We start from the raw sequence: 25,003 nt of genomic DNA, 5'->3' as shown, positions 1-25,003 counted from the left end.
GCTCATCCTTTGTTAAAAGTCAAGTCCTGTTGGATCCTGTTGGAGTCCTGGAGAATGTGCATCATGGACCATAGCTTTGAGCCGTATAGTAAATGACTGTAAGCTTGTTTTAGTCTTAAAGTCTTTTTTGGTACTTTCATATGAGGACTTTTCTTGTCATTCTTTGTCAGTGTTGTTGATAAATAACATACTAAGACCTTCATAGCTGTGTTATTTGTTAATAGTAACTTAATAGAGTGTGTTGGTTTACCTTCAGTCTCAGAAGTTAAGATAAAGTTTACATGAGGGAGAAGTTGGCTGTATGAGAATCACCTCTAGTGGCTTTTTTATGACTCCTGACCACAAAATTATGTCTCGGTTTAATTGTAGTCTACACAGTAATGGCTTGGAAAAATCCTGTCCTTACAACATTGATCATTTTCTGTCTAAGTGTTCCCTCAACACCAGTGTAGTCAAAAGTTTTCAGTGTATCTTTCCCCGAGGCTACTCCTGTTGTGGTCAAAATTTACAAGATGGCAGATGGTGGAATGTTTTCTCTGTTATTGAACTTCAGGGATTTGTAGACTCCTCCATTGATAGGCTGCTGGCTGCTTTGCAGCTTCCCGTTTAGGTTTTGGCTTTGTGATGAGCGGCATCCTGACCACAATGGAGGGGGGCTTCCTTCCTCTCAGGGAGAGAGGGAGCAGGCTGGAGGATGTGCCCAGGGTAACTCCACTACTACAAGTAGGCCTACTAGCAAAAGATGTTTTTCCATTTAGACAACCACAAACCAGAGCACACATTTCCCTCATTCCTGTGCAAATTTCAGCGTGAATCTTTGTGTCCGCGTTAATTTGACTACTATTTAACTATTTAAATAGCCTTGAACTCTGCTGTTACCTGAGTTCTAAGATGCAGAAAACATTGAAACGTTTGGAAGCATCAGTATCCCCAGTGCCTGCAGCATGATGAACAAATGGGGAAGTCAATAATGTCTGCGCAAAGTAGTCCGTCTGTTGTTTCATGGTCGACCTTCGGCACAAATTCCTTTGACCCGTATCATTGTGCCGTTTTATTTCCCTTTAGAGCTGGTGTCTCTGGCGTGGCCTTTAAGGGAAGCCTTTCCTTCCAAATATTTTTCCAATTCTGTGGCTGCCTTCAAAAGCTGGAATGCTTCCTGTGATTTAATCTTGGTGACATCATTAGTTTGCTAATCTCTTGATAGCCTTTGCCATGCAAAGGATGGCATATTCTTTTTGCATACGATCTTTGGACATTCCGTCCATCCAGGTTGTAGGATGGAAGCAGTGGTGGAAAGATGTGGGGGGGGCTGATGACTCGCATGACACAGATGGCATTTACAGTAGCTTTTTACTAGCTGTGTGGGTTAGCAGGGATGTGGGGAATTTTTATCTGCCACATCTTGTGGTGGAGTGGAGAGTCAGCAGTCCTGCCAACCTGTGTGGAGCAGCTGGCTTGTACACCTGTCATCCCTCTGGTCCAGATCCAGGTGGGGGGGGGGTGGAGCTGACGTCCGCCGGCTGGTTGAGCCTGTTTGCTAGGCCGGCTCTTACGTAGTAACGGCACAATGCGGGCCTCGTTCTGTTGATTTATGGAACGGCTCTGCTCCACGACAAAGGCCAGGAAGATAGATGGACCATTTTTCCAAGAGAAGAAACATCTGCACTAATCAAGGAAGACTAACAACCTATGTGTGACTTGTTTTGGAAACCAAATCATTCAAATGTGAAATCACCTTCCTGGAGCATTCTGTCTTGAGTTGTACTTTGCTAGTTTTTTTATGACGCAAGTGAACATAAATATTTGCTCATCCCATTCTCGGCACACATTTGTCCACGGTTCCAAATTCGCTCAACAGTCAATTTTTGGTGTCCTTTTCGTACGTAACTATGCCCTGGGTTTTAGCTGCCGCAGACAGATGGTGTGTCTGCCGCTCTGATAGACTGTCCTGAACAAGTAACGAGTAAACACACAGAAGACTCTGATAAAATAACTATCTTGTTAAGGTCATTACTCCACAACATGAATGCACACCTAGCTCCTTAGACCCTGAAATAGCATTGTCCATAGGCTAGTCCACATTTGTTTGCAGCCGCACGAGAAAGTGGAGAAAAACAAAAGACTTATTGCTTAATGGGTTTGTTTATGGGTTGGTTACTCTGGTCTGACATCTGCTTTGTGCCCGTAAATTTTACGAAGGTAACAGATTTTGTAAGTTTTACACAGCATAACACGTGGTGTTGATATATTAAATAACCTACCACTTTGGGGAGATGATTTATTATTAGTATTTATTATTACAGTTCGTTTGGCAGTCCAAGACCCCATTCTACTGACTGGCATGATTTTCTTTTCCCTTTGTATGATCAAAGAAATCAAGTTGTTTGGGAAAACCTTCCTGGCTGTTATTGCAAGCGGATCCTGAAATGAGGATGTTCCTGTCCTGGCTTCTCTTAACCTAACCAAGGGGCCTGTTTTATTGTTATCCAGGGGGCCATATCTGACAGTGGGGGCTGGTTTTAATTGTTTACAGAGTGCAGAATGTTAGGAATGGTGTCCTTTATCGTCACCCTTGGTTGAGAATTGGACGTTGGAATGCTCAAGGAGTCCAAGCATGTGATCTCAATTACTGTAAGGGGGGTACTGCCTCACTGACACCTGAGGAACCCTCAGAGGGAGGACAGACTCCCTCCCTTTACACGGGGCCACAGCGCCGTGCCACAACCCCCAGCCGTATACTGTAGGCTGCACACGGTTAGACCCGGCCATGCGTCTCTCCGAACCCTGAGGGAAGATTCACGACCCCCTATGGTTCTCGTTAGGCCTGGCGGAGGTCAAGGTTATAAGGGGGACTGACAGCAGGCTGGAGCTGCGGAGGTCAGGGGCCCGGCCGCCCGCTAGGGGCTGAGGTAGTGGTGAGGTGGAGGGCTGCTGGCTGGCTCCTCTGCCTCCCTCCTTTCTGGGTCATCAGTCTGACTAAGGGGCCTTCTGGTGAGTTGTGGTAGGCCAAAGCCATGTCATTTTATAGTTTGTTAGTGTACGTTGTTAACAAGAGCAGACCCATGTTTTTGTGCTTGAGGTAGCGTAGTAGGAAAAAGTATTTATTTCAGTCAAAATAAGAGGTTTTGTGTGAGGTTTTTACACCAACAATTTCACTGACCAACATAGCTATTTAGTGAGCGCTGCAAACCAGCATGTTTCCTTACAAGTCTGCCTTGTTCCAGTTTGATGTGAGAACAGTAGTCCATCTACTTTTAAACTGGCAAATCTAAAAGAAGCTGCATAAATGACAAAATAAAAAGTGTTTTTGGAAAAGACTGATAATAGACTAAGAGACTGCGGAAATAGCCGTCCTGTCAGCAACTTTCTCGGTGGTCTTAAAAGAAGACAAATTCGTTTTTCGTATTTTTTTTTTTTTTTTACTGGCCGTTAGGATGGTCAATGGAATGCACTAGAGTTGTTGTAGCTCCAGCAGGAAACCAGACAGTAGGAGGTCCAGGACTGTAGCTCTGCTCCATCTCCAAGCATCGACCAAACCTCAGGGGAGCAGGGAAGAATGTCTTCTGATTTTACTAGCACAATTAATCTAAGCCAATACCTACTGTAGCCACTACTCCCTCATGTTCTTATAATAGTCTCTCGGTGATCAATCCGCCCCCTTTTCCTTCACAGTTGGGAGTCTGTTCATCCTCAGCCTTGATAAATATCTAACTATCTTAATTGAATGCATGACTGAACGCTTAAAAACGTGTGAAATGAAGTCATTGTATTAGAGAAGCCAGGGTGACAAACTGTTGGCTGGAAAGTACTCTGTTGCTGTTTTTGCCCCAACGTAGAAAGGAATTCTTTCAAGTTTCTTAACAAGGCCTTCTTTCGTTTTCAGTTGGTTGGCCCTCTCCAGATCAGGCTAGTTGATGAAGAATGCTTGTGTCACCTCTTAAAATACATCTTGGTCTGCTGTAACTCACAACATGATGTTGACAAGAGCTATTGCAATTGTGATTTGTGTGCGTAAATTACTCGAGAACAATCTTCCTTGAGCCATATGTGACCTTGCGGGGCAGCTAACAAGTGAATCACGTCGCTGTGGTACTGTACTGTTGTACTCTACAGTACTGTAGGTTAGGCATCAGACCTGGGAATGCACAGGCTCGATGGTCCTTGCGCTGACATTGGAACAGCATCCAATATGAGGACTATCTGTCCTCCATAAATTGAAGCGAAATGATTAATGTCATAGTGGACCTGACAGATTTGGATCTGTGCAGGATCCTCTCTTGTCTCATTTGTTTCTTGTCCTCTGACTTCCTCCCCCCCCCTCCCCCTCCACGTTCCTGGCCTGTCAAAGTGGATCACTAACAAATGAATCCCCTCCCCTCTTGCTGTAATCTGCTTCGTGTTAGCTGTCCGGCTTTTCTTTCTCGCACTTAATCTTTGACCACATTCTCTGTGAAACATCTTGATTTAATCCAACCCTGTAATTTATTTATTGGCCGTGACTGATTCCAGATATGCCGATGCATATCGCCTTAGTTCTTTAACCTCTCTGCGTGTTTATTTCTTGTGTCGATGGCAATATCACATTTTAGTGCAATTTCACTGTCGGTTAACTCATTTACACGCCTCGTGCCTCGGTCCTTGAAGGCCAATCTGCAGTGGATTGAGCCAGTTTAAATGATGACAGGGCTGCATTGTGGTTTTATTCCATGCTATTGTTTGCGTACCACTCTTCCTCAATTCACATATAGTTATTTTGTTTCTAACAATGAATGAATGAGGTGTTTCACATCCAGGACTTAATGGGGTGCCATTTCATTCAACGTGAGGACGAGCTATTTGGACACGACACACAAACATTACACACATACGGCACACAATCTCACAAACACTATTGTGGGAGCCCTACATGATGCATGTTCTAACAGTTACGGCCCTGCTGTGGCCCATATCTTCATGGAGCTAGTAAGTTTGTGGCGAAGGTGAAACCATAAAACGAGTGGAAAGACGGAAAACATCAGTAGATTCATTACTGAGGCCCTGTAAAAAAACATGAAACTAGGAAGTTAGGAATTAGGAAGTCTGGAAATGTGATCATGCATCAGAGGGTTTTGCGTGTCCTCACATGCCCCCATCCCAAACTTTAATTCTCCTTTTTCTTTGTGTTTTTCCTCTGGATGACTTAGAGCAGTATGGCTTTTTACCAAAGCTTAGGAGACCATACTATAGCCACAGTAGTTTGGTGTGTGCATCATTCATTAGACATGAAACATCTAAAGTAGCCTAAAGAGGCTCTGATATGTAGGTGCCGATCAGTTTCCTCAGAGTTTTGTCTAGGAGAACCAGTAGTCGAACCTGTGCTGGCTTCAGTCTCCGTTCCCATGTTTCAAATTGTCCTCGTAACCAATGGCCTTTTGTTTGTCTTTATGAAGGTTCAGGAGAAGGATGTGGGAAGATCATCCAGCGTTTCCCCAAGAAGGACTGGGAGGGCACAGCCTTCCCTCAGGGGGTGGAGATGGTGAGTACCAACACGCTGTGATGGGTCCCTTCAACCAGCGTCAATGCTGCTCATGGAACAGACCTGCTCATGCTGTCCCCCTGCTTGTGACATAGGCGGGGTTTCAATCTGTAGGACTAGAGGGTGAATGATATCTGATCTCACCACCCAACACTGCAGGCTCAAGCTGTTTTTGACCTGTCACCATGGTTCAAACATATGGACCGGATTTCAACCTAATGTACACAAGTCCGGCTCCTGACGGAGCAGAAATGTATGGAGGGTTGCATCATTTCCTGTTGTGACTCTGAGGCCCACCTAGCGTTCCTGTTGTCGGCAGTGTTTCCACCGGTTTCCATGGTCGCGGCAATGTGCATTCTGACCAATCATGTTGTTAGTAAAGAGGGCTCACAGTGAGAGCCCTGGCAACTCTTCTGGAACATTCTGGAGTTAATGTGTCATTTGCACAGGTTGTACAGTTTTACCGTTGTTTGTGAGTGGCATTGGCATCAGTGGACAGTAAAAGACGCTTTGTAGAATCTTCAGTGGTCATGTTGCTAGAAGACAGTTGAACCCACTAACTGAGAGTCTCCACATTTTACCAGTGCGCATGTTTTTCATTTGTAGTATGCATTGCAGATACAGTACTGGAATGTTTTGTGTCAACAAAATGCATAATGATTGTTTATTTAAGAGTTTATGTCAACCCCTTCCTTCACCACTAATTGGGAAATTCCTTGCCCCTCTTTCTCCTTTCCTCCAGTCCAGCCTCTCTTATCTGTCCCTCTCTGCTGGGTCTCCATCCATCCTGCGTCATTCTGTCTCTCTCTCTCTCTAACTCTCTCACTCACTCACACACACACACACACACACACACACACACACACACACACACACACACACACTCACTGTTTCTCTCTCTCTCTCTCTCTCTCTCTCTCTCTCTCTCACACTGTCCCTCTCTCTCCTCATCCTCCTTCCTGTCTCACCCTTCTCCTATCAGGGTGTGTGTGGGTATGTGTGTGTGTGGGGGGGTCATTGACTTTTTTAGGGGTTTTTACGATCATAACGCTCGCTCACTATCAAATATTTGTTTAGGGGTTTTTACGATCATAACGCTCGCTCACTATCAAATATTTGCTTATCTATCTGGGGAGAACTGGTTGTAAATCTCTAGGGTAACGGTAGCAGGACAAACACTCAGCCTTTCCCAGCTTCTCAGTGGTTCCTGCCGGCCTGCTCCGGCCAGTGGAGCCCGCCTGCTTGTTTGTGTATTTGCTAGCGTGAAAGCTCATTCTAAAGGAGGCTGGGTTTTGGAGGAGAGTCAGAAAAGAGAGTGGCTCTTCCAGAATGCCAGTGCTCTACACACACTCTGGATGTTTTGACAGGTTCCAGGCATTACTGGATCAATTAAGAACAAGCTAAATCAGCAGTTTTTATTTGATTTGATTAGAATGCCCTCAGTGCAGCATTTAAGTGGTTGTTTGCATTCTTCCTCCATCACCGCCCCCCTGTAAAGACTAAAGTATTCTGCCTTTTATGGTCAGATGGATTTCCTTTTTTTCCTTCCTCGGTTACTTTATAGGGTCAAGTTCCATTCCTCTCTTTTCAACAGCCCACTATGGATTTCATGGTACATTTAGACCTCAACCTTTACAGAACAACATGTTGCCCGTTTGTGAATTGGGTTACAGAATGTCAGTCTGCATTTCTCTCCTGGGCTAGCCTTGACATCAGGACTGGAAATGGAGCTTACTGGCAAAATTCCTCTGACAGACAATCACCATATAACCTGCCTTAATGGAATGAGTAATCATGCTTAAAGGTGCTGGCTGTACTAACCAAAGTCATTTATTTGATAACTTTTGTACCCATCTGACTCAGAACATTTATTTGATAACTTTTGTACTCTGAACATTTATTTGATAACTTTTGTACCCATCTGATTCAGAACATTTATTTGATAACTTTTGTACCCATCTGCCTGTCTCTGGAACGTGACTCACAGCCAACTGCTGTACCAAATCAAGGTGTTAATTAGTTATCTGTCGAGACTGCTAACAATTTGAACTGTTTGAGGTGGGGCCAAACAGTGTAAATTTTTCAGTCTTGGTGGAAGGTATAACTCTGAACTGTTCTATAAATAAAAGGTTGCCTCTTCATTCTTTTTATAGCCCGATGTTTCTCCTCTTAACACAAATCAAAGGCGATGTCCGATGCCCGTGGGTCAGGTGGACTCCTGGCTGAGCCGTGGAGCGTTCCTGACCCTGGATGAAAGCATGCTGTTAGATATGGTCAGATCTACGGCTCGGACATCTCTGGCTGCTACTTTGGTTCCAGAGGCCGGCCTTCTGTCCAGAGCTGGACGGTCTGGCTCCGGACTGCGTGTTGGATAACAGGCATCCCTCACGAGCGGGAGATCCTTCTACCGTGGCACTTGTGTGTGTGTCGCCCAGCACCTTTCAGGAGGCCCTGTGATGTAGACCAGACCAGAAGAGAATAAAGCAGAGTGAGATGAACTACGGGCCTGTCAGGCGGAGCGGGCAGCGGGCAGGTAACCCGTTGCATCATTTCGGTCACGTATCGGATCTGCAATGGATGAAGGGAGGAAAAGAGAGGGGAGAGGGAGCCTCTGGAAGTGTTTATGGAGATGTTCTCTTTCCTCTGTTGGAAAATGTCCCAGAGATTTACTGATGGATCATCCATTTTCCCTTTGGTACCGCCAGTGGAGATGTCCGCCACTCTCCGTTACTTAGTTACTCAACGACCACATATGAGATTAGATTCCTTGAAATGTTTGGAATTTATTTTGCTGTGGATATTTTATGTTTTTGTTTTTAGGCTTTCAGGGAATAACACAGCAGCAGTAAATCACTGTTTATGCGTGGATATACTATACAGGCCTGTGTTTGTTTGGCTGTAGTATACACTGGTGTCACAGGCAAATAGAACACTCCGACTGGAGACAGTCGCTACAATGACTCGCTCATTTGTTTAGGAAATAAACCACTCGTTAATTTTCACATCAACAAATACCAGAATTGAAGATGACAATGCAGGGACAGGAAGGAACATAGAATGTTAACAATGTCAGTTATTTGCTTTTAAATCTGATTCATTTGGCCCATTAAATATTACGTAATTGTTCCTTGTCAAGTCACTGTGAGTTAAGTTTATTACAAATCAGACGCATTAAGCTATGTGAAGAGCCAAGTGTGTTTCTAGTTTTAGTCTGTTTTGAAATCACATTTAATGCCATCACTTTACCACCGTATTGGACATCTATATTTCCAGCCCCGTAAGGGACATTACAAGCCAGCAAATTCCACCCTCTCGGGGCATCCATGTTTAATAAAGGCAGTAGACGGCCTGTTGTGAAGCCCAGACTCGTTGCACGGGGGCCGGAATGAGGGGTGGACAGTGCTCCGGGCTGCTCTTCCTGTGTGTGTGTGTGCGCGTGTGTGCGTGTGTCTGCTGGTGGCCAAGTTGTGAGGAGAGTTATGGAGCAGGGAGGAGCGAGTCATGTGTCAGAGTGCAGAGCCATCTCCTCTCCCTTGTCTCTAAGGAGGGATAGACCGTGACAATGTCCCCACAGCATCATCCCTCAAACATCCCCGTCCACATGTGCAGCCTGGTTAAATATAGCCACAGCGCCTTCTAGTTCAGCCAAACGGAGTGAGCACACCCTCGGGGCCCTTGTATCATGGCTGTGTGTTTGTTTGTCGTAGTCCACCCCTGCAGAGATCCTCTGTGTTGATTTGTGATGTCTTGGCGTTTCGGATGCCTCTGGGCGTGAAGAGAACCCCTAGAGCTGCTCCAGTCTGGATCAGCGAGGCCCTGAAACCCAGAGGAGCTCGCATCCCCAGGAGCATGTGTTCCACATTCTACAAAAGCAATCAAAAGTGATTGAAAGATGACTGGGGAGACGGCAAAATTGTTTTTTGTTTTTTTTGGGGGGGGGGGGCTAAAGCTAGTTTGGGATTATTTTAAGTGCTTTGTTTAAGTTTCTCAAAAATGAGATTGAGGGAATAAAGGGGTGTCAGATGATGGAAATGGCATGCACGTCATGGTTCATTTAGGTCATAAAAGTGACTCAAGAGAAGCGGTGAGTGCCCGGAAAAGAATGCAGAGAGGACCAGCGCCACAGGGGGTCAGATGTGTGGTGGGACACACTATGGTCTGGGGGTAAATGACTCGGACAGCCACCTTTTGATGTTTTAATTGAGATGCCAGAGTGTTTAACATACCCCACCAAACAATTGTAGACAAACATTGTAGCTCCATTTTGGCTGGAATGTAAACCGTTATTATTTGCAGATTTCCTCCACGCCGTGAAAGAAAAAATGAGTCATTCGCGTGCGCTAGGGACTACATCTGTACACAGAAGAAAAAGCATGCGGGCTGTGCACGAATAGCATTCTGTGGTCATAACAGGCCCCCAGCAAACTAAATAACCACAGATGAAGAATGCACCCAGAAAAAGCGTTTACAACGCGAGCGAAGAAAATGTGTTTCTAATCGAGGCCGGGGCAAGTGCCGAATATACGACCCGGCTCTCATCTTCAGTGGCAGCGCTCCTCTGCAGCGCTCCTCTGCAGCGCTGCAGTACTGAGAGTCACGCTAGCCCACTGTTTGGAGCTTGTCCGCCGGTGTTGTTGGGCTGTATGTTGTGTGGGCTGCAGGAAAATATATTCCACAGAAGGGTAGGGGGATGGGGGGGGGGGGGGGGCAAATGTGCAAGCTGTCAGGGAGTCAGGAGGCTGAGCGGTGAGGGAATCGGGCTAGTAATCCGAAGATTGCCAGTTCGATTCCCTGTCATGCCAACTGACGTTGTGTCCTCGGGCAAGGCACTTCACCCTACTTGCCTCGGGGGAATGTCCCTGTACTTACTGTAAGTCGCTCTGGATAAGAGCGTCTGCTAAATGACTAAATGTAAATGTAAATGTGTCAGCTGAGTACAGGAGCCCCACGAACTGATCCCTTTTCTGTTGTTTGTGTGATTTTCAGGGTGTGGATTCCATAGTGGCACTAGTTTCCACTAATAAGTCAAAGAGCCAAAGTTGGGAGGTTCAGGGAAACCGTGTAGCCTAGGGCTCAGAAACAGGTTCCACACATGCCTCGGTGAGCATATAATTACAACTCGCACTCCCTGCTTTAGGCTAATCATATAAGATGCACGCTTTAGGGGAATTGTATTTCCAAGAAAGAGGCCTGCATTCCTCACATCGTTTCCCTTGTCTCTCGAGCAATTTGTACAGTGTATTGCATTAATTTGGACTTCAACTTTCACTAAATGGTGGATTAGGCCTGTGTGCCACACACATTTACACTGTCATGGTCGGGGCATGCGGGCTGTGCACGAATAGCCTGTTTGAATCGCGATTCAAACAGTACCATCTGCTAACTGAAAATATGCCCCCAAAAACGTAAATAAGCTTTACATCTATTTAGGGAGAAATGGCTAATTCAAAAGAAGGCTAGCCAAACTTGACTGAGTGAGGGGATTGTTTTTGACAACTACATTATCAATCCAGAGATTTTGTCTGAGCTTTGAGAGGGAAACTAGACTTTCAAACTGTTTTCTTTCCAGTCAGAGTCAAGTATAGCTGATGTTGTGTGCTCTGGCTGTTCAAACAGGCGTAAATCCAAGCTTAGAAACTTCACTCTATCTGTCCCAACAAAGAGGATTACGGCCAATCGGAAAACCTAACAGACGAGTGTCTGGTTTTCACCCCCCTCGAGACCCCTATGGATCTTCCTCGGGATCTGAGGAAAACAAAATCCATGTGTTCAAATAATTTCAATGTGTTGCGATGGTTATCGTGAGTGTTTTCTATTTGTGTTGGAATCAGACACTTCCACTGCCTCCATCTCGTCGTTATTTGAATTTACTACTAGAAAGATGGGGTTAGGAAATGAAACATGTGCCACGCATCATGCCAGAGAACGATTGGAATGCCTTTTATGTTTATGGCTGAATTGCTGAGTTTGCTCTTTTAATTACACCGACAATTTGTGGAAAGCTCCAAGTGAACCATACAACGTCCACATTTTGTTGCATTTCAAATGTGTTATTAATTGTTACGGTACCGATGCTAAGTTATAGTTGGACAGTTTATGAAGAAACAACCCTGTGCATTCGTTTCCATACAGTACCGAACATCTCTGTGTTTGTGGGTTTCATTCTCTGGATTCTTGATGACTTTATTGTAGTGCCCCCCTCCCTGATTGGAGGGGTATTTTCATGCTCCCAAATGTTCTGATGAAACTCTGGACAACAACAGCATTGATTGAATGCATGTCGTCTCAGAGAGGGACTGTAGAATCATGGCAGGATGAGTCGGGTCTTTAATGGATCACCACCGTCGCCTACCAGCCACGCATGGAAGTTACAAAAAAGAATACAGAAAATAATCGTGAGCCGAGTTCGGGGTCGTTACACACTTAAGTCAACGTGAGTGACGGAACCTCTCACGTCGCGAACAACCCGAACATTTAGGCCACGCGTTGGAATCCCTTGCATGGTGAGCTGCTCCTCCTCCTGACTCACCCAGAGCCTGCTCTGTCTGCTCTGGCTAACGGAGCAGAATCGATACGAGCGCAGGCGAGGTGACGTGAAAAAGGTCAAATCCCTGAAGCACTAGCCTACCTATTAGACGTCTGTGTGACAGGTGGCCACGCGCCCTTGTGTATGTGTGGCTGAGCTAACCGCTCAACATTGACACAGGCTAAAGGTATCCTGTAAGATTCAACCTCGAACATCAGGGTCAGGACATGACACAGTCCTCTTACTCATCACTTCTCTCACCTTCATGCTGTCTGTCAAGCTGAAAACGGACATCCTAGCACCTGGAAGGCCTTCGCTGATTGCAGCTTAACCCTTGTGTTATCTTCGGGTCATTCTGACCCATCAGTCATTGTGACCCACCGTCGTATTGCGACAAATTTACCTCATACAAAAACAAAGTGAAGCATTTTCTTTTAACTGTCGGGCTGTCTCAGACCCCCCACATTGGAATGGTTAAAAGAAAATTATTTTTATTTGTTTTTGTATTGGGTAAAATTGGGTAAACACAACAATGGTTCGTTATGAACCTTTGGGTCATGTGACCCGAAGGCAGCACGAGGGTTAATATAGTATAAAACCTATGGAGGACTAAAAGTGCCACAATGAATTAAATAAATACACCATTAAATAAATAAATACACCATTAAATAATTACTTAAATGTGTCATGAATTAATTAAAATAGACATTAAATACATAAATGTGTTCTTAAATGTGTCATTCATTAATTAAAATACTAATTCATTTAATGTAAAATACATATATAATTATTTCACTATTTAAGTATTTCATGCTACATTTCATGCTACATTTCATGCTACATTTCATGCTACATTTCACAACGAGTTGTGTTGCAGTGCTTCATTAATTGTGTTATCTGTCAAACTCGCCCATCAAAGTCAGTGGGTGGGGCTAGCGCGAATCTAGTCTGATCCATTGCGTTGGTCTGAAGTAGAGTGCCTGGATAGAGACGATGGAGGATCTTCATGAACTTTCTAGGGAGTTGGTGAGAGACATTTTAGACTTAGCTGACGATGTGGAAGCAGGACCTGCTGACCCAGAGCATGTAGCGAGTAAAGCAGAGGAACTTCTTGAAGTTTGGAGTTATTTCCGCACTTTCCGACCAAGATAGTGACCACAGTGACTGCAAATTTAGACTCTGGTACCAGGGTGCATCAGCATCTTCCTCCATCAAATTCGCTGCTTCTCTCAGCAGCTCCGGGCAAGTTTTAGACATTTGGTCCTGCACCTCGCACGCTGTCTCAACATGGGGGCTAGCAGGACCGAGTCTTCCCCTCGATTAATATTAGCCGTAGCATTGCAAAGTGCGGAAATAACCCCAACTAGAGAGGGTACAATTTCTGGGGAAATTGTAGGGTATGCTCGCTTGCGTCGGTTGCAGGTGGGTCCGTCCCCTTAAGTTTTTCCCATCTAGCGTTAGTGATATTTTCAAGCATTTAGCCTAAAACCCCTTTTGAAACAAGCGAACCCCCGTTGAAACAAGCTACTGTAACAACGTTGTCACCGGCAGTATTTCCGATGGAATCGCGATTCAAACAGTACCATCTGCTAACTGAAAATATGCCCCCAAAAACGTAAATAAGCTTTACATCTATTTAGGGAGAAATGGCTAATTCAAAAGAAGGCTAGCCAAACTTGACTGAGTGAGGGGATTGTTTTTAAGCGCCGGAAATGAGAATGTTTCTTTTGACATAAAGTTTAGGCTGTGGCACTGAAGCCAGCGACGCACCACACAAGCTTGAGTTTAAATACATTCTTTAATGTGACATTACTTACTGTACATGCAAGTCTTGATTTGCTTAAATGTACATGTATGCTGCTAGTAGTACACCACGGCACGATACGATACTCGCTGTTAGTGATGGGTCGTTCGCGAACGATCCGGCTCTAAGAGCCGGCTCTTGAAGGTGAACGTCGGGAGCTTGCTCGCATATCTGAAGAGCCGACTCTATTTTTAATAGATTAATACAGCCTATAAAAACTAAATGATTATGAAATAATGAATTTTAATTGTATTTAAAATAATTGACTAATTCAAAGAACAACAAAAAAATACTTGTAGGCTTAAAGGCGCACATGATCATCCTCACATTCTGTTCCTGTCAATCCTGCATGAGGGAGGGCCGAGCCAACTCACACACAGTCAGAGAGTAGTCAAAACTTGGAGGAGAGCCATGACAAATCAATGCATTTTTAAAGATATGTGGTTACGGTCGAGTATGATTTCATTTCATAATTTAATTCAAATTGTTTTCACACCCATCATAGTCAAATTCCTAGTTAAAAAATGTATCTTTTAAAGAGCCGTTCGGGAGCCAAAAGAGCCGGCTCTTTTTGGTGAGCTGAGCCATACGAGCCGGCTCACGAAAAAGAGCCGGAATGCCCATCACTACTCGCTGTGCAACAGCACATCAATCCATGCGTCGTTGCTAACGTGTGCTGACGTGGTGACGTAGCTAGCACTGATTACCCTTCGTTGACTAAAGGCACTTTTTGCCACAAAAACGTTGTAACCTCCTAAACCGTGCAACGGAACGTAAATAAAAATACAAGCAACGCAATCGAGACCAAGACAACATTTTGACACAGGCGTTGTCTATGTATTCCATATATTGACTGATCCTTAGGGGGGCGAAAATAAACAATACTAGAAAAGGCTGTTCCTGCGAAACAGCAGTGAGAATGCTGAAAACCTGAATGGGGATAGCTGACCATGCTAAAAAAGCTGAAAATAGTGAAAATTTAGTAGAAAGTTACAAGCTGAAGCTTCAAAGCAACCGAAAGGTATTTTTGAAAGGGGCTGGAGCAGCATTCCAACAATGATTTGAAAGGATTTACCATTACTTTTAAAGGGAGAATAATTTGCACAAAAACCTTTATATTTTAAAAAGTATAAAAGTGAGAAATGAGAAAATACCCGCAAGCTGAAATGAATTTCAAAAATGTGTGAGTGACACAAAAGAGGCAGTGTGGAAGCTGAACTGCATCATCTGCATCATCTTAACAAAGCTAAGAGCTAAAATAGCCTACAATGTGGGAGAAGCTGAAAGCTGAACTGTTAAACAGAAGAAGAAGTAGGCTAGCTAGTCATAACAAGAATATTATCGTTTTAACAGATTAAATTATAGTTGGGATAGTATTAGCAGTAGCAGATGTAGCCTATGCGTTTACTCGGCTTTCTTAGTAGGATTCAATGTGTTGATGGAATGAAACATACAGCAGTAGAGCCGATACAGGAAGACACGGCGACACTTTGTTGCAGAAGGATGATGGTGCAAGTTTTGTCCGTGGAGCATACAACGATTAATAAAAAAGAATCATGTAGACGCGTTTATTGAGTAATCGCATAACTAATTACACATGTAAACGGAGTAATCGTATTATTGGCATAAACCGACAATTGCTAGTAATCGTGTTTCTCATGGTCAAGTAAACGTACCAATCACCTGTGTGAGAGACTGAGTGGTGCGTGTCTGTCGTTATGGTGATGGTGCAGCTATGATTGCTAACGCGCTGAGGGCAGAGAATAAGAGAAATGTAGCTAGAATCCACACCTCAAACAAGATAACCTAGACGCAAAACTGTACGTCCAATCCAAAATATAAGGATATTTTCCGAGACCCAAGACTCTGCCGAAACCAGAGATATTCTTTATATGTCTGTGCAGTCAGAAATACGACTCTACCTGCAGTTTCAAAAACGTGTTACTTTTGCTTTCCTGGTGCTTGTTTGTTTGGTTGCCACGGTGATGGCGCAGCTGTGATAGCTAACGAGCTAGGCAGAGAGAAAAACGAACATTTACCTAGCATCCACACCTCAAACAAGTTGACCTAGACGCAAAACTATACGTCCAATCCAAAATATAAGGATATTTTCCGAGACCCAAGACTCTGCCGAAACCAGAGATGTCCTTTATATGTCTGTGCGGTCAGAAATACGACTCTATCGGCAGTTTCAAAATCTTGTTCCTTCTTGCTTTCTCTGACTGATTTTACTCACCTCTCCATTGAAGTTAGTGAGAGAATTTGAAAGGCTGCTCTCGCTTCAAGGCTCATAGCTGAAAATCTGTAAATGAGAGCTCTTTAGTAGTTACATTGGCTGAAAGAGGACAATTTTTCCTACATTTTAAGGTATAACTTGTTTCTGTAAGTTAAACTATATGAACGTTAGAGGAATTTGTTTGACAAATTAGTTGAATATCAGAAAAAGAGCAGCAAGCAGAGTGGCAGCTTGCTGCTCATTCATAAAAATCAAGAAGGAGCAAACATTTTAATTTATTTCAAACTGTCATAATTCATAATTGGCTGAACATTTGAAAAGCTGAATCATTTGGGAATAGCTGAATGTCTTGTGAACATTTTAAAGGTTGAATGGTGTCTCTAGCTGAAAGTAAGCTGAAGTAGTTACGTTTGAAAGAGGAGGAAGCTTTTTAATGATTTGAAAGGATTTACCATTACTTTTAATGGGAGAATAATTTGCACAAAAACCTTAATGTCTTAAAAAGTATAAAAGTGAGAAATACCAAAAGTCATAGCCATCATCTCCTGAAGGAGCTGAACGTTTTGATACAAAAGTTGTAGGAATCGGTTAAAGTATGCAGAACGAGTTAAAGGCCAAAAAACGGCGGAAGAACTGAGAAGTTGAAAAGCAACTAGAAACGGCTGTTCCTGCGAAACAGCAGTGAGAATGCTGAAAACCTGAATGGGGATAGCTGACCATGCTAAAAAAGCTGAAAATAGTGAAAATTTAGTAGAAAGTTATAAGCTGAAGCTTCAAAGCAACCGAAAGGTATTTTTGAAAGGGACTGGAGCAGCATTCCAACAATGATTTGAAAGGATTTACCATTACTTTTAAAGGGAGAATAATTTGCACAAAAACCTTAATATTTTAAAAAGTATAAAAGTGAGAAATGAGAAAATACCCGCAAGCTGAAATGAATTTCAAAAATGTGTGAGTCACACAAAAGAGGCAGTGTGGAAGCTGAACTGCATCATCTTAAAAAAGCTAAGAGCTAAAATAGCCTACAATGTGGGAGAAGCTGAAAGCTGAACTGTTAAACAGAAGAAGAAGTAGGCTAGCTAGTCGTAACAAGAATATTATCGTTTTAACAGATTAAATTATAGTTGGGATAGTATTAGCAGTAGCAGATGTAGCCTATGCGTTTACTCGGCTTTCTTAGTTGGATTCAATGTGTTGATGGAATGAAACATACAGCAGTAGAGCCGATACAGGAAGACACGGCGACACTTTGTTGCAGAAGGATGATGGTGCAAGTTTTGTCCGTGGAGCATACAACGATTAATAAAAAAGAATCATGTAGACGCGTTTATTGAGTAATCGCATAACTAATTACACATGTAAACGGAGTAATCGTATTATTGGCATAAACCGACAATTGCTAGTAATCGTGTTTCTCATGGTCAAGTAAACGTACCAATCACCTGTGTGAGAGACTGAGTGGTGAGGGCAGAGAATAAGAGAAATGTAGCTAGAATCCACACCTCAAACAAGATAACCTAGACGCAAAACTGTACGTCCAATCCAAAATATAAGGATATTTTCCGAGACCCAAGACTCTGCCGAAACCAGAGATATTCTTTATATGTCTGTGCAGTCAGAAATACGTCTCTACCTGCAGTTTCAAAAACGTGTTACTTTTGCTTTCCTGGTGCTTGTTTGTTTGGTTGCCACGGTGATGGCGCAGCTGTGATAGCTAACTAGCTAGGAAGAGAGAAAAACGAACATTTACCTAGAATCCACACCTCAAACAAGTTGACCTAGACGCAAAACTATACGTCCAATCCAAAATATAAGGATATTTTCCGAGACCCAAGACTCTTCCGAAACCAGAGATGTCCTTTATATGTCTGTGCGGTCAGAAATACGACTCTATCGTCAGTTTCAAAATCTTGTTCCTTCTTGCTTTCTCTGACTGATTTTACTCACCTCTCCATTGAAGTTAGTGAGAGAATTTGAAAGGCTGCTCTCGCTTCAAGGCTCATAGCTGAAAATCTGTAAATGTGAGCTCTTTAGTAGTTACATTGGCTGAAAGAGGACAATTTTCCTACATTTTAAGGTATAACTTGTTTCTGTAAGTTAAACTATATGAACGTTAGAGGAATTTGTTTGACAAATTAGTTGAATATCAGAAAGAGCAGCAAGCAGACTCTGCTTGCTGCTCATTCATAAAAATCAAGAAGGAGCAAACATTTTAATGTATTTCAAACTGTCATAATTCAAAATTGGCTGAACATTTGAAAAAGCTGAATCATTTGGGAATAGCTGAATGTCTTGTGAACATTTTAAAGGTTGAATGGTGTCTCTAGCTGAAAGTAAGCTGAAGTAGTTACGTTTGAAAGAGGAGGAAGCTTTTTAATGATTTGAAAGGATTTACCATTACTTTTAATGGGAGAATAATTTGCACAAAAACCTTAATGTCTTAAAAAGTATAAAAGTGAGAAATACCAAAAGTCATAGCCATCATCTCCTGAAGGAGCTGAACGTTTTGATACAAAAGTTGTAGGAATCGGTTAAAGTATGCAGAACGAGTTAAAGGCCAAAAAACGGCGGAAGAACTGAGAAGTTGAAAAGCAATAGTGAGAATGCTTAACAGCATTCTCACAATAATACTAGAAAAGGCTGTTCCTGCGAAACAGCAGTGAGAATGCTGAAAACCTGAATGGGGATAGCTGACCATGCTAAAAAAGCTGAAAATAGTGAACATTTAGTAGAAAGTTATAAGCTGAAGCTTCAAAGCAACCGAAAGGTATTTTTGAAAGGGACTGGAGCAGCATTCCAACAATGATTTGAAAGGATTTACCATTACTTTTAAAGGGAGAATAATTTGCACAAAAACCTTAATATTTTAAAAAGTATAAAAGTGAGAAATGAGAAAATACCCGCAAGCTGAAATGAATTTCAAAAATGTGTGAGTCACACAAAAGAGGCAGTGTGGAAGCTGAACTGCATCATATTAACAAAGAGCTAAAATAGCCTACAATGTGGGAGAAGCTGAAAGCTGAACTGTTAAACAGAAGAAGAAGTAGGCTAGCTAGTCGTAACAAGAATATTATCGTTTTAACAGATTAAATTATAGTTGGGATAGTATTAGCAGTAGCAGATGTAGCCTATGCGTTTACTCGGCTTTCTTAGTTGGATTCAATGTGTTGATGGAATGAAACATACAGCAGTAGGGCCGATACAGGAAGACACGGCGACACTTTGTTGCAGAAGGATGATGGTGCAAGTTTTGTCCGTGGAGCATACAACGATTAATAAAAAAGAGTCATGTAGACGCGTTTATTGAGTAATCGCATAACTAATTACACATGTAAACGGAGTAATCGTATTATTGGCATAAACCGACAATTGCTAGTAATCGTGTTTCTCATGGTCAAGTAAACGTACCAATCACCTGTGTGAGAGACTGAGTGGTGCGTGTCTGTCGTTACGGTGATGGTGCAGCTATGATTGCTAACGCGCTGAGGGCAGAGAATAAGAGAAATTTAGCTAGAATCCACACCTCAAACAAGATAACCTAGACGCAAAACTGTACGTCCAATCCAAAATATAAGGATATTTTCCGAGACCCAAGACTCTGCCGAAACCAGAGATATTCTTTATATGTCTGTGCAGTCAGAAATACGACTCTACCTGCAGTTTCAAAAACGTGTTCCTTTTGCTTTCCTGGTGCTTGTTTGTTTGGTTGCCACGGTGATGGCGCAGCTGTGATAGCTAACGAGCTAGGCAGAGAGAAAAACGAACATTTACCTAGAATCCACACCTCAAACAAGTTGACCTAGACGCAAAACTATACGCCCAATCCAAAATATAAGGATATTTTCCGAGACCCAAGACTCTGCCGAAACCAGAGATGTCCTTTATATGTCTGTGCGGTCAGAAATACGACGCTATCGGCAGTTTCAAAATCTTGTTCCTTCTTGCTTTCTCTGACTGATTTTACTCACCTCTCCATTGAAGTTAGTGAGAGAATTTGAAAGGCTGCTCTCGCTTCAAGGCTCATAGCTGAAAATATGTAAATGTGAGCTCTTTAGTAGTTACATTGACTGAAAGAGGACAATTTTTCCTACATTTTAAGGTATAACTTGTTTCTGTAAGTTAAACTATATGAACGTTAGAGGAATTTGTTTGACAAATTAGTTGAATATCAGAAAAAGAGCAGCAAGCAGAGTGGCAGCTTGCTGCTCATTCATAAAAATCAAGAAGGAGCAAACATTTTAATGTATTTCAAACTGTCATAATTCAAAATTGGCTGAACATTTGAAAAAGCTGAATCATTTGGGAATAGCTGAATGTCTTGTGAACATTTTAAAGGTTGAATGGTGTCTCTAGCTGAAAGTAAGCTGAAGTAGTTACGTTTGAAAGAGGAGGAAGCTTTTTAATGATTTGAAAGGATTTACCATTACTTTTAATGGGAGAATAATTTGCACAAAAACCTTAATGTCTTAAAAAGTATAAAAGTGAGAAATACCAAAAGTCATAGCCATCATCTCCTGAAGGAGCTGAACGTTTTGATACAAAAGTTGTAGGAATCGGTTAAAGTATGCAGAACGAGTTAAAGGCCAAAAAACGGCGGAAGAACTGAGAAGTTGAAAAGCAATAGTGAGAATGCTTAACAGCATTCTCACAAATATATATGTGAGAGAACAATGGTTGTGCTCGCCGAAGGCGTGAGCACACCCAATAACTTAAATAAGTTCCTCTGCTTTACTCGCTACATGCTCTGGGTCAGCAGGTCCTGCTTCCACATCGTCAGCTAAGTCTAAAATGTCTCTCACCAACTCCCTAGAAAGTTCATGAAGATCCTCCATCGTCTCTATCCAGGCACTCTACTTCAGACCAACGCAATGGATCAGACTAGATTCGCGCTAGCCCCAACCACTGACTTTGATGGGCGAGTTTGACAGATAACACAATTAATGAAGCACTGCAACACAACTCGTTGTGAAATGTAGCATGAAATGTAGCATGAAATGTAGCATGAAATGTAGCATGAAATACTTAAATAGTGAAATAATTATATATGTATTTTACATTAAATGAATTAGTATTTTAATTAATTAATGACACATTTAAGAACACATTTATGTATTTAATGTCTATTTTAATTAATTCATGACACATTTAAGTAATTATTTAATGGTGTATTTATTTATTTAATGGTGTATTTATTTAATTCATTGTGGCACTTTTAGTCCTCCATAAAAAACAGGTATTTTACCCCTGTCTATCCTGACAGTGTTGAGAGTCCTGAATCCAGATTGGTGTGCATATTCCTCAGGAATGTGTAGCCTTTAATTTCCCTGAGGTGGCTTTTCCCCCCGGTCTTCTTTGTTGAACTTGTGCCAGTCCTGGTCAACGGTCAGGTCTGGAGATCTGGTGAGTGTTCCAGCTGAACTAAAGGGGATAAGTGCCCAAGATGTTTTTGTCAAGGACACTGGCTGTGTCTGTCTGGCTCCTAGCCACAAGCTGCTCTGAGTGTAGCAGGTGGCAGATCTCGAAAGGATCTGCTGACTCAGCCCTCCTGACAGCTCCCGCACTTGGCTTTGGACCCCTTTTGGAAATGGCTCACCGCGACGAGGCAGTACTCCTGTGTTCCTTTTGAACATGGCTCAGCCCAAGTAAATAAATATCCATGCTACTTTGCTGCACAGGGTGGGCGTTGCATTGTGGGTTCGAGTCCCACGCCACCATATAGCCTTGGACAAAGGTTTCGGCTGCCAAATGAGAATTTGAATAATGGAAACTGTTTATGTTTGACTTTGTTTTCATGTCCTTAAGACAGCCCTCACCACTCCTCCCTGTGTTCAGAAGAGTGTGATGGGGAGCCATGTACCTGACCTGTGAGGAGGGGAATGCAGGATCTGAGATCCAGGGAAAAGGTCAGCTTGTGACTGGGTGTGCTGGGCCTGGGCCGTGGGCGAGAGGCTGCAGAACAACACAAAGCTCGTGCTGTTCGGGCTCTTCAGACTGGATGCTACGTGGGCTCCCTCTCTGCGCCAGCCAGCCTGCCCGCCAGCCAGCATACCGGTCAGCCACCCAGTCAGGGCAGTACCTCTCAGCCAGCGGCATGTCTTGCATACTGCCCAGGTCAGCTGCTTTACTGGCCTGCCTGCATGTCTGTTGGGGACTCAGATATGTACCCTGGAGGTATGGGCAGAGTTTATAGGACGCATGTTTAGAGCTCCATCGGTTCTCCAGAAATCCAACCAGGTTGGCGGTACACTCCGTGTGTCCTCTAACTAGCAGACTGTCTCCCGGCTGTGGACTGGGCTCAGATCTGGTCCGATCGCAACGTGGTGTTTTTGTTAGGGCTTTTAACAGCTGCGTCTGTTGATTTATAGAAGTTGGACCGGCGTCAAACCACTTGCGTGGCGGACAACACGGTCACGTCTGTCTCCCGCGCCGCTGTTCTCCCTCACTGATAAAGAGGGTGAAATGTGTGCGTCATGTTTGGTCAGGTGATGGGAGCCATGAACTGATGTCGTGAGTCGGTGCACGCACCGCTACACATCTGTACGCCGACTTCATTTTGAAAAATGAAGTCGGCGCCCCCCCCCCCTCTGTTAGCCACTACTCAGCATTTGTTTCTTATCAGGCTGTGGAATAAGACCCACTGTAGGACAGCCTTGATCTGTGCGATGTGTTGCTTTTACTAAGTCAAATTAGCCTCGCAATTTGGGAACTCGTCAATTCAGGAATGCAAGGTTATGTTCGTCTAAACACCAGAACATTTAATAAATAACACATTTAATAAATAACACATTTCAAATGTTCCCTCTTGGATACAGGATCAGTGACCTTTTGGGCCAGTTTGATCAGCTGTGATTTACTCTGGGTTATTAATATGGACCCCCTAACCCTTGAGAGCAATTTGGCTCATGGTAGCTAGCTCGTGCTGCACAACACAAGTTATCTGGTCTTCAAAGACCTATCATGAGAGACTCTGTGGCTGTCCTCTGATGCGAGCCTGCAGTGTCATCTGCTCATATTTGGCTTTGTAAGCTTGTCCATTTTTTTATGACCCAAAGTATCAGTTGTCTCTCGTATCAGGTCACAGCTTTTAGCGGTCCACCTTTTCCACGAAATCTCACTCTACACAACGGACAGTTGGTGTTCTGGTTGCCTGATGTGAGGACATTCAATCCTAAGGACATTTTCCTCTTTACTGGCTTGTCGGCTGTGTGCAGCAAACATTCTTTGCACGTTGAGACAGAAGCAATGTTTTTAACACCCACTGGCAGCAACGTAAGTGTCTGTGTCGCTTTAATGTGCGTGTTTGAAGCGTGCAACACCGACACACAACGTGGCTCTTTGAGTGTTGTCCTCACAGTAACTCACCCAACTCCAGTTTCAGACACCCAGCTCGCTAACCCTGTTGTCTTGGCTTCAATGAGTTCAGATGTACTGTCTTCATTCCGTGTTTCCGAGTATACTGTACAGAGTGTACAATATGAGCGGAATTAATCTGGTTACTACTATGGAGTTATGGACAATCTTTGAAGTCTCTTCCCAGTCCCTATGAAAAAAAACATCCCCTGTCTCTTTTGTTTTGACAGATTTGTGTACATGTATGAAACAAAAGATTCCTGCTCGGGGGCCCTACTTCCTCATGTGCAGGAATGTGACCTGACGTGACCAGATTGTAAACGTTAGTATAATTTCTCTTGTCTGGAATTCTGACTTCATGAACTCCGTTTTCCACCCCCCCTCTAGTCAATGTTGTGATGGGGAATGTGGCACGTACTTCCGGGAAGGACTCCGGAGGTATTCGGACAAATCCTGAATTGTTGGTGAAGAACGGGAATTGGGAAAGGTAGCAGGAGGATGATGTCACTGTTTGGGGCGGAAAGCTGTCAGATCTAGACCAACCAGAGTTTAGGGTCCTTCTTTGAAGTCGGTCGTTAAAAATGTATGTCTTTGGACTACGTTTGTTTGAGCAGGTTTTGAACACCAGGGTCAGGCCAGCAGTGTTGTGGTCTAATGAGCTCCTCTCGATAGAGCTTCTATGTGCTTGCATTAGCAGACAGTGCTGCACCGCAGTGACCAAAGTTGACATGTCGCACTGCACGTCGTTTCTGCAGTGTTTGTAAAAAGGCAGTAAAAACGAAGCAAAACAGTGCATTCCAGATACCAGGATGCCTTCCAGTACAGGGAGAAGAGAATCATGTGTTTGTCAGGAAGATCTACACATGAGTAATCAACGTTCGGCGTGCCAGAGAAACAAAACACCCCAGGAAGCAGCCCTGTCTCTGGGCTGGAGAGAGACAGACAGACAGGCAGGACTATCCACCATGAGCTCACCAGGAAATGGGAATACACAGGATAACATGGAGCTCAACTGAGAATTCGATCCCACTTTCATGTTTGTCTTGAAATACAGCGTATCATTCAAGATGAATGTTTTATTTTGGTCCTGACAAGTAACAAGAGACTTTCTGATACAGAGGTGGGGGGGGGGGAAGAAAAAAACCCCGCAATACACTGTGCTGTTATTTCCCGCTTGGGGTGAGTGGAGAAGCTTTATTCCAGATCCTCTGAAGGAGAACAAGACAAGACTGTGGACTGAAGCCAGTAGGGGATCCAGCCATGTGCTGAGACCCAGAGGAGCTCGGCTCTGAATCCTCTCAGCCTCTTCACCCCCTCCTCCTCTCCTCTCCTTCCTACTGGCCAGGGCCACAGCCAGGGGAGAGCAGTGAGAATGTGGCGAGCCAGCGGACGTGGACATAGCTAGGATTCCTTTCTGAGCTGCAGGATGTCCGTCTGCCACCCTGACACCGTCTTGACCTACACCTCTGCCTGGGAGGGAGGGAGTGAAACCAGAGTAACAGTGGTTTCACTCTCTACTGCCTACCTTATATTACCCTTACTGCAAGCTCTGTTGCAAGGTGATGTTAATTG

At 43.5% G+C, this 25,003-nt stretch overlaps 1 protein-coding gene across 1 annotated transcript in view; it reads left to right on the top strand.

The window, feature by feature from the left end:
• sbf2 (SET binding factor 2) overlaps positions 1-25,003 on the top strand; it is an 88,302-nt gene that overhangs the window by 3,770 nt on the left and 59,529 nt on the right. Inside the window, 1 exon segment of the mRNA XM_062470786.1 lies at positions 5,430-5,515. Within this exon segment, the coding sequence (XP_062326770.1) occupies positions 5,430-5,515 (86 nt within the window).

The sequence above is a fragment of the Osmerus eperlanus genome, chromosome 10 (assembly GCF_963692335.1).
Source record: "Osmerus eperlanus chromosome 10, fOsmEpe2.1, whole genome shotgun sequence".
NCBI lineage: Eukaryota > Metazoa > Chordata > Actinopteri > Osmeriformes > Osmeridae > Osmerus > Osmerus eperlanus.
This window is presented reverse-complemented; position numbering and strand designations above follow the sequence as displayed.